The 10,543-nt window shown below is 37.6% G+C and overlaps 1 protein-coding gene across 1 annotated transcript; it reads right to left on the reverse strand.

Moving 5' to 3' along the window:
• Nucleotides 1–6,938: 6,938 nt before the first annotated feature.
• LOC105041201 (uncharacterized) lies at nt 6,939–9,091 on the reverse strand. Its single transcript, XM_010918064.4, has 2 exons — nt 8,414–9,091; nt 6,939–7,076 (listed from the first exon to the last, which is right to left on the reverse strand). The coding sequence occupies exon 1, from the start codon at nt 9,036–9,038 to the stop codon at nt 8,448–8,450; it is 591 nt and encodes a 196-aa protein (XP_010916366.3). The 5' UTR covers nt 9,039–9,091; the 3' UTR covers nt 6,939–7,076; nt 8,414–8,447.
• Nucleotides 9,092–10,543: the final 1,452 nt, after the last annotated feature.

Consider the following 10,543-nt stretch of genomic DNA (forward strand, 5'->3'; position numbering starts at 1 on the left):
AGTTAATTTTAAATACTTAATTTATAATCAAACTTTGACCTTTTTTTTTTTTTTTGAGTTTAGTATTGGGCACAGGTATACAAAGTTTTAATCATATTTGGATATGAATTTGAATCTTATCTATATTTTGGGTTTGGATTTTTATTGCTAAACCCAACCATAATCCATTTAAACTTGATTATATCGGGCTCAAGCTTATAAAATATTAATTTTTTTAAAATAAATCTGATCCATGGTCTGACTCAAAATGAATATAGTTTGGGCTTGAGACACCTATGAAGACAGTTCTAAACCCAAAGTACGGGTGAAAATGGTATGATAATATCCGTTCGAATCTATTTTGATATCTGAATCAATTTGAATATTAATAGAAATTTGAGAATCTGTCTAATATTTATATTTGTATCCATATGTATCAAAACAAAATGGATATGGATATAAATAGATAACTATCACATCCATATCAGAATATCCAAGGCTACCTATAATCCTATATAACTTTATATAATATTTATTAGTTTTTTTAAAAAATATATAACTATATAAATATACTATTAATTTAATTTATCATCTATTTACTAATATCTTTGATTCTGTAATTTATATTCAATTATCTTTAATTATATCCATATTTTTAGTATCTGAATTTTATATTCGTATCTATTTTAAATAAATATAGATATAAATTTTTATATTTGAATAATATCTATATCTGTATTTATATTTTTATCAGATAAAATAAATATAAATATGGATCTGTATAATCTGATTTCAACTCTAATCCAAAGTGATCAGGATTCATACATTTTGTGACAACAAACAGAAGTGTAGAGCCATACACGGCTGCATCCTGCTTTGGGGAGTGACTGCTTGAATTTTGAATATTAGATTCTTGTTGCCCTGGAGTTTACTGAAAATTTCTAGAAGTTCTTTCTTCCGTGATTGCACCGAGAAGACGTCTCTAGTTTGAATTTTGAATATTAGATTCTTGTTGCCCTGGAGTTTACTGAAAATTTCTAAAAGTTCTTTCTTCCGTGATTGCACCGAGAAGACATCTCTAGTTCCATTATTCGAAATATCTATAGATAATCACGTGTTCTTCGTCCATATTGCTCAGCAAGCTGTATGGTCTGGCCATGCCATGCGCGCCACCTCAGGCCTGCGCCGTTTTCTGCAGCGCATTATGTCTGCTCCATCCACATGCATGCCCATTTGGTGGCGTCATGTCTGCTCTGCATCATGACTCGTGCTCGCATTTGCAGACTTCTTCTGCCGTCTTTTTTTTTTTTTTTCTTTGGTAACTTTTAGAAGGCTGATATCTTTGCATCCCAACAATCCAATCCCGATTATAAATTAGTCCGCGGTTGCAGACCGCTAGGACATGATCATCATCATATTGGATTGATTTGAGGACATCATTTATTATCATTATATTGGATTGATTTGGACATTTTCATTTCTTATCTTCGAAACCAAGCTTTTGATCATTAAAGTCAACTCGTCTAATGCTCGTGTACTTGTAGGGAGCTCCATTCATGGGATGTGAACCATACATATCAATTCTAATTCCACATAACAAAAGGATAAGTATCAGTATTCCTAGGAAGCTTACAAAACGGTTACTTTCGTTAAGAGGAGATTTTGTGTCCGATTAATGGCGCCAGGTTCATACTTTACCAACAATGTTTCTCCAAAGAAGATAATCATCTACAACAGCTTCACTCCCACCATCATAGCAACAAGTAGACATAATTTTACAAAATTCACCAGCGACAGGGTCACATCACTCTTCTTCTTACCAATGCGAACACCGTATCCTGATATTTTTCGGCCGTTTGTTTTGTCGCGCACAGCGCCAACTTGCGGAAGAGTCTCGGATTCGGACGGGATTCGCCAAAAGTGACCACCGGCGTGGCTCTTTATTCGAGGCCTAAACTTATCACTGCAGCGGTGTCCCAGCAAAGTTCCAACCCTACACGTCTCGTCTTTATCCTTATCTCCGACTCCCACCCTCGCAGCGACCAACTTTCTTCCCCTCGCTGAAACGACTTCCATTTAAGTGAGGACGACCACAAGGTAAGGATGGGTTGAAACGGAACCGATGTGGCGCACGTGGTCCTGTCCGCCCCGACGGACAAAAGGATTTAATTTCACATGAGTAAATGTCTTCATCCAAATGTTATTATTGGATAGTCTTGGTGCTATCAATTGGAAAGCCGATCGGTTATTAAATATTGTTGCTCATATTTTAGTTATGTATTAGAGGACAGCTCTTCTCAGCGAACAGCTAGGGTTCTACCAAACTTTTCTGTCGAGGCATTTCCCTGATTTCTCTTTCCAGAAGAGTCGCTGGAACTGTAACTCCGTAGGATAAAAATTTTATTATTTATAGATCGGAGGCAAGGAGTCATTTTGGAACATGCCTTATTACAAAAAGATTATTATTATAAGGTATTTGATATTCAACTTATATATCATTTTCTACTAATTAATTGATATTCATATAGCACTAGAACAGATAATAGGAAAAGGCTTGACGGCTGACTTTAGGTAAGCTGCTTCAAAAGCTCGAAACCATAATTTTGATTTCTTACATAATTTTTTTGGATTGAAATTCAGAGAAGAGAAAATGAAGAGAGAAAATAAGAATTCTTGTTTAGGACAAAATAGGAGAGCAATCAATTTTCTTTTATTTGATTTAAAATTTATAAAACAAATAAAATTATAGGAATTTAAAATATCTTATTTAGATGGTATGTGAAAAGAGAAGAGACGAACGTCAAAAGGATCTGATTTCTCTCCAAACCTGTCATTTTATTCTATGTTTGGATACATAAAAAAAGGTACAGCGAAAAAAAGGGGAAAAGGGTAGAAGTAAGATTAAAAAAAAAAATAAATGTTTAACATGAAGGGGAGAAGAAAAAAAAATTTGAAACTCAAAAGAAAAAAAAAAGAAAGAGAAATATTTAAATCTCTCTATTTTTAAAGAGAGTAAAATACAAATTTGGAAAGAGATCTCTTCTGTGTATTTTACTCATTTTTCTCTTGATTTGCTGTCTAAAGGATGGAATTTAAACTTTTCAACTTTTCTTTTCTTTTTATAGTTTAACAAAGATGAGAAAAAAGATTCGTTTTCCTCTTCTAACCAAAGAAGCAATTTGTATTCTCTCTCTTTGTTTTCTTCGGTCTTCTCTCCAAGGAAGTGGAGAGATTCGGAGAGAAGAAATTCTCCCTCTCCTTTTTTTTTTTCTTTTTTTTTTATTTTTGATCTTCTTCACTTCTTTTTGAATTTTCGCTTTTGATCAAATGATTCTCTACTTTTCTTTTCTTTTTTTTTTTTTTCCTGTTTCTTTCTTTTCCTTCATTCAAATAAATCAAAATAGAGTCTTATCAGAAGAGAGAGATGATGCAAGAGAAAAGAAGGAAAGTGGAACCATATAATGAAACTGGAACAGCATAAGAGTCCACGAGGAAAGAAAAATCCAAACATGAGTCAAAAAATTTAGACAAGTGTCATACTTATTAGGATTTCTTTTGGAAAGGTTTATCTGAATCTTTTCTTTTTTCCACGTATCTTTCTCATTGTGATGCAAGTCTAATTGCGTGTAGACCTATATTTGCATTCACCTGCTAAGCACGTGCTAATATCTAGTCTCTATCATACGTGGAGAGCAATTATTGTCATAAGAAGCAAATTTCTTCTCATGCATTTCTCATTTGCCCAATGACCGGCCGGCCATTCAAATAATTTGTTGCTTGATCCAACCTGTGACGGTGGTGAGCATAAAAATGTAGGCAAGGCTTGCTCACGGGCTTTCTGTGAAACTATTTATCAGCACTTCCACCGGCAAAACATGGAAGCCATGGCAACCGCATGGGAACCTTTTCCCCATCAAACAAGCCGAGCAACTTCTCTTTGGCTTGGAGTGGGGAAAAGAAATATATATTTGAAGCGTTGGATTCTCCTTGAAGGTTGTGACCACTGAGAACATTTTTCTCCACCGTTGCCTTCTAGCTAACATGCTTCGCATCTCATTGCTTTATCTTGTGATACACTTGTCATTGGACGAGGGACAAAGTGCTCTACCATGACACGCCAGTTTCATTTTAGCTGAACCTTTTTTCCAGTAGAAGCTTCTGAACGCAGCCGCCTCGAAAAGTTTGCCTCAAGAGACACTTTTGAGGCTGGAGACAGGTTCGGGTGGTATCCTTCGCGCAAAAGAATGATTCATGACATCAGAACTGGATGGTGTTTTGCACGGGATTTCAAAATCCTCAAACCTCTCTCTTGGATGAATCACAAAATAGATATCGTGCTTTGAAAGTTACATAAAATATATCAAATAATTCATGTCACAAAAAAAGATCAATCATTTATTCGTGCGAAAGATGCAACCTGGAACCGTTTTGGAGTCCACTCGCTTGAAAGCTGCAGTCACAAGGTTACAGTTTAATTATGGGCCCCAGACTCTGAGGTAGGACTGTTGATGGCCTTGAATTGGCTAAAATCCAAAATGTCTAGGGGCCGAAACTGGAAGGTAACGTGTCAGACATTTAGTATCAGTGCCATCTTCTGATCTTGATAGCCGGCACGGCATAAAGATCAATCATCTACGAGTTTGATTAGTGTAAATCACACGAATCCGTGCAATACATAGGAGGTAGTTTAATGGGAAGTTGCAAGCCGAATGGTTTGCCGTTCCCGTGCACCAATCATCAAAATTTGTAAGAAAATTCGCTATTTTTATTTCTAATAAAAAACATTTTATCCAAAAAAAAAAGATTTCTTTTTATTTATATCCAAACTCACATGAAAACTAGGAAAGCATATATTTATACACATTGATGCTTGTTCCATGTGCAGTTACTGTGCATTCATTTAAGGTATCACATGATGAAATAATAAAGCTGTCCAACTTTTCAATAAAGTAAATCAACAAACGTGGTACGGAACTTGTAGAAGTAAAAATAAAGTGGATTTTTAGTGCAAAATTTCTTTTTCCTTGGGGTTTACCTGAGGGTGGAGACCATGCTGAAGAGAATGGGCAGACAAACAGGTTATTAACAGTAGAAGAAGATTCTAAGCTCAAAGCATCCAAACCATAAGCAACTTGATTGCCTTCGTGTAAAGGGAGTACCGTGCCCGTATGAAAGACACTAGGGTTTGTTCGGTTGCTTGTAAAAAAAAAAAAAAGTCTTGGAAAATAAATTGTTTTAAGAAATTTAAGCATTTGGGCTAATTGCAGGGGAAAAAAAAGATCAACAAATTTTTGAAATTGGAAGGAACCATGTACCCTGCATTGTCCACTGGTGTGCATGGAATTTTATTTTACTTTTCAAATATTTTTAATCAAAAAATATAATTAGTACTAAAAGATAGAGATAATAATTTTAGCTGATTTATCGGGTATTTTGATCCAAATTCATTTTGAAATTCGGATCGGATACAGTAATAATATGTCCCATCCCAAATTCGAGCCGATACGATATCTTAATTTAAATTTTTTACTTCAAAATATATTTATTTTATAATATTTATATGGTGATTTTTTTATCTGTTCTGACTCTTCTTATCCATCTAAATAGATTCGATCCGCATCTGATCCGAACCGAGATAGATATGGACCGATGAGTATTGGGTGATCCAACCAATATCTGATATACTTTCCAGCAATCCAATAAAAGAAGGCAAATCCAAAATTTCTACGACCCCATTTCTTTTTCCGGTCATGGATGTGGCAGATGCACACAAGTGGATTCCCTGTTCTGAACTTTAGATATGCTTGTCGTGTAATCGTAACGTCTATCTTATCATGTTGCCTAGGTGCTCTGACCTTTTTTGGGTATATTCTTTTGACACTCGCCATGTTGCTGTGCAAGATGTAATCGGATGTAACAAATTATATTCCAAATGTAGCAGAAATGTCACGCACGATGTATACAGACCAGTCAATCCATCTTCTTCGTCACCCTTGCAGCTTCGTATAAAGACCTCCCCAGCATAGCTCATTTCAGGTTCGGTGAGATTTTGGATGGAGTATTTAAATTTTCTCTGCAGAAATCCATTTATCTTCGTTCCTCCCTAGCAACAAAGTGCTTTGTCGTGCTCGATTAATAAGTATGGGCCGCTATTGAAGAGAAAAGTTAGGAGAAGAGGGGGAGGGCGTAGAAGCCAACTCAAAGGAGCGATCAAGAAGAAACTTCTCGCCTATCTTTTTGTCATCAGGCCTGCGATCGAGCCTTTACAAAAGGTTTCAGCAAAGAATCAGGACATCTAGCGAAAAATAATAATGGGAAATCGATATAATTGTTTTTGTTCCTTTAACCCCAGTTTTCTTCGGGGAAAGATAATCTTTCCCTTGTTCTCATGTCCATCTTTTTTATTTCTACCATTTTCTCAATTTGAAGGTCGAGAGTTCCCCTATTGAATTAGGGACGATCCCTGCCACCACGGTGGTACCCCAATGGTAATGGGCTTGAGCTCCCCACCCCCCCACGGCCAAGGTTCAAGTCCCGAGTAAGTGCCAAAGTGAAATGACTCCAGGTGGAAAGGGACCTTGTCAGAGGAATGGCTACGCCGGTCTCGCCCCTCTTCCCAGATTTTGTACCAAAAAAATATATATATATATAGAGACGATCTCTTATTTTGCTTGTTTACAAGTTAATTTTTTCTCTAAACAATTTTTATTTTGGATATGAACCAACATTTGAAAATTTTATGTACGTTGTATGATAGATCTGCATATTAACCTACGTCATTTATTGACAAATTTTAGCCAATCTACATCCCAAGAATATTGAGTCCACTCTACTGTGCATGTGCATGGTGTCAAGTGTCGTGTTCTTAAGATTGGAATTATAATTCCATACAAACTAAACATATGCAACACCTTGAGACATAAGGCTCAATAAATGTAACACTTAATAGGGAGCAGCGGTCTTGGATTTTAAAATTGAGTGGATAATAATATCCCTTAGGATGACTGATGATGACTATTTCAGAGTTTTAAACTCATGCACAACCTATATCTTCTTAACAATAAAACTCATCACTAGTTCCGAGTTTCCCTGAAGACCTGGCATAAAGAGAGGAAAAATAGTGGACGATCAGATTATGGCTACGATATTAAATATTAATATAAACAATTTGACCAGAAGAATACATCAACTTGGTTTCTCAAAAGCTAAGCTCGAGTAACATACAAGATCAACGCTAAACCGACATAAAAACACTGAAAGTTAGGTCTAGCATTGCATCACATAGTATAATCTTTTATTTTAATTTGTGGGCCACAGGGGAACCATTCTCTTTTTATTTTTTCCAGGGGGTGGGGGTGCAGGGAAGTGTATGGGGGGACCCTGTAATAAACATCTCACATGCCATGCGTACTGTACCATGCACCGCCCAGCCAAATACTGGTGATATTAACACAAATTTTTTGACCAAATAAGTTCTTCGGGTATTGACATGTATCGCTAACAAATAAAAAGCAATGTTAAACTAACATCCAGGCAATATAGTAAGGCCGAAAAATGAGGGCTGGCATTGAGAAACTCCGAATTACAGGGTTCCATTGGGCGACTCAGGCAGCAAATCACATTCTCTTGCCCCCAATTCACATTTTCTTCTTCATCATTTTTGCTTTTCTTTCGAGTAATTCTTCTTTTTCATTTTTCATGATCTGGTTTAATGTCAGTTTAGCAATTTTTTGACATGCACAAGTAAATGGATGTAACGTTGTCCCCCAAAGAGGCCCATAGCACCATATTTCTTAATGCAAGAGGACCATCTAGTTGATGTCTGGGGGTGAGAACCCAACAGACTCTGCTGCAAATAGTGGTATTCCCAATTATAGTCACACAGGAGCGCCCCGCGCTTCTTTAAATATCAATCTGAAACTTTTGACCAACCGTGCAAGCACAGAAGTCATGCATGTAGGAGAACAATACTTGCAATGGGATTCGATCATCGAGTAACATGCAAGCATGCATGAGAAAATTCAGTACAGCTTCATAAGTTACACTACCAAAACATACATGGAAACCATGTTATATGAACTTTCCAATTACATGATCGGATTGATTTTTTTTTTTTTTTTTTTGGTGTATGGCTTAATACTGATTCACACACACATCCTGACATAGTTTGCTTTCATGTCATTTGATCTCCTGCTATTTTTTTTGCAACAAATAAACAAATGGCACAGAAGAAAACAGCTTGTATTTATAGAACAGAAACTATGTTTCTCTTCGCTCTTTACTCACCTTGCTAACCTAATCTCTATTATTTCGAATAGAAGCATTTATAGCCCAAGCTCACCCAGAGCAAGCGTTTCTCATCAAAATTACATAATAATTAGGAAGACAAACTGAATTATACAAGAAAATAAGAAGACAAACATAGGTGAAATACCGCATGGACTTTGGGTCCCGGAGCAGCCGGATCGTTAGGCGGGCGCACGGGCGCAGCGTGAGGCGGTAGACTCACCGCGTGGGCTCGAGACGACGCGACCTTCCGGCTCCGGCTCCGCGTTGAGATCGAGGCACCGCGGGGTCGACTTCTCCGTCTCCCTCTCCACCGCCGCCGCCTCCTCCTCCGCCTCCGAGCTACCCTTCCCACCGTCCTCGTTGCCGGCGCCGGGACCCGCGAAGTCCTCCCGCGCGAACGTCGGGCTCCACCGCGCGGCGACCCGCATGGATCCATCCGCCACCTCCCTAGGCCGGCCGGCCCCGCCGCCATCGATGTCGACGGCCAAGCACCGCGAGAAGTCGCGCATCCGGCGGAGGATCGCGAAAAATTCCTCCACCTCCTCGTCCGTCACCGCCCGATCGCCCTCAACGCCCCGTGATCTCGACTGGCGGTCGTCGCCGACGCCGTCCGCCGCCCGCTTCCGCTTCCCGGACTCCATCTCACGGACGCCTGACGGTGTCTTCGTTGCCGTGCCGGTGGGAAAGGGTGGTCTGAACTCCGAAGTGGATGGCGTCGCTTCGCGTCTCACACACACACTCTTTCTTTGGGGGAGGTGGAAGGAGGACATTGAAAATTTCCCATAATTTAATGCTTCCAATCTCCCAAAGGAATATAGAAATGTAAAAAAGAGAAAGCAACCACTTCTTGCACCCCAAGTGGGTTTGTTTTTGGGAAAATTGCTGACGTAAGAAGAGCTAAATGTCGTAACCTGGAGATTTTATTTTTTTTTAAAAAAAATCTACGCTTAGAATCTTACATGAGTGTTGCAAATGGGCCCGGTATGACAAGAGCATGCGTGACGACCTGATCCGTTTTTATATTTCGAGCATAATTTTAAATCTGAACGTAACCCATTATTGAATCAGTCCCTGGTGAGGATTTTAGACCGGACAAATTGTTCAATTTGATGTTAGGATTAAGTATGACTTAAAACAAAACCTAAAATGTCTTATTCGGCCGGATTTGTTATTCAAATCAAGCATCTAGCCATTCTTTCGTAGCTAAATTATAATAAATGGTAATTAATTATAAAATTATTTTAAAATAAAAAATTGAAAAGAGCCTATTTAAATTTGAATTTTTGTTCCAAAGATTTTAATTCGAAATAAAAAATTCATCAAAATAAACAACAAAATTGAATGCCTAAATAATAATTAAATAAAAATAGATAAGAGATGTGGTCGTTGAGATGGAAAATTAGAAATAGTGTAAATTAAGGTTATTTCTATGAATTAGAAAATATATTGAGAATGAAGAAGGAGAAAGTTTATATGATTGGACTTGTTTTTCAGATTGGGCCAGATTACGTGTGCATTGGGCTGGACCTCTTTTTTCGGCCTTATTTAGACATGGATGATATACGAATGGAAATAGATTAGGATGGATTAAAAAGTACATGATTTAGATTTGTTTAAAAATTTAAATTGGATTCAAATTTTGAACCTAACCCAACTAACATGTTTATTGAATATTGAATGGTTCGAGTTTTGTCGAATTGGGATTATCGTTCAAATCCTAATGTTATTAAAGGGTGGCTATCGTTGAAGTTGTTGACGTGACTTGAAGGTTATATACCAGTGTTTTAGATTGTAGTGTCACTCTAACCCTCTCCTATCGCTCGAGCCTTTCTCCCACCCTAATATCTAAAATTAAATAATATATGATTTTTTTTTCTAATTCTAATCTGACGTTGTATTTTCCCTCAAAATGTTCTTCATATTCCGCATATCCATTTTTAAGATAGATTTCTTCCAGTATAGCTGATTAATGACAGGACGAAAATTTTTAAAAAAAAAAGATTTTTTCAAACAATTTTTTCCTACAAATTTAGAAGGAACTAGGAATTATTCTGCAGAAAACTATCCGAGCAAGCTTTTTTTTTTTTGGTAGAATACTTGAGCAAGCTTTCGAGGGAGCCCTTTGCCGACTGCGACATTTTCGTTGCTTTCACCACCTACCACGTGCCGTTCTCACGTGATCAGGCAGGACAGCTGTCCGCGTCAAGGTTCACGCGGAGCAAACCATCCTCACAAAAATTCCGTTTGCTGTTTGCTGTATGAGCACACACAGCCA

Source organism: Elaeis guineensis, chromosome 3, assembly GCF_000442705.2.
Source record: "Elaeis guineensis isolate ETL-2024a chromosome 3, EG11, whole genome shotgun sequence".
Lineage (NCBI taxonomy): Eukaryota > Viridiplantae > Streptophyta > Magnoliopsida > Arecales > Arecaceae > Elaeis > Elaeis guineensis.

Coding starts and splice junctions, on each gene's coding strand:
- LOC105041201 (XM_010918064.4), bottom strand. CDS start 9,038: ATGTCCTCCTTCCACCTCCCCCAAAGAAAGAGTGTGTGTGTGAGACGC.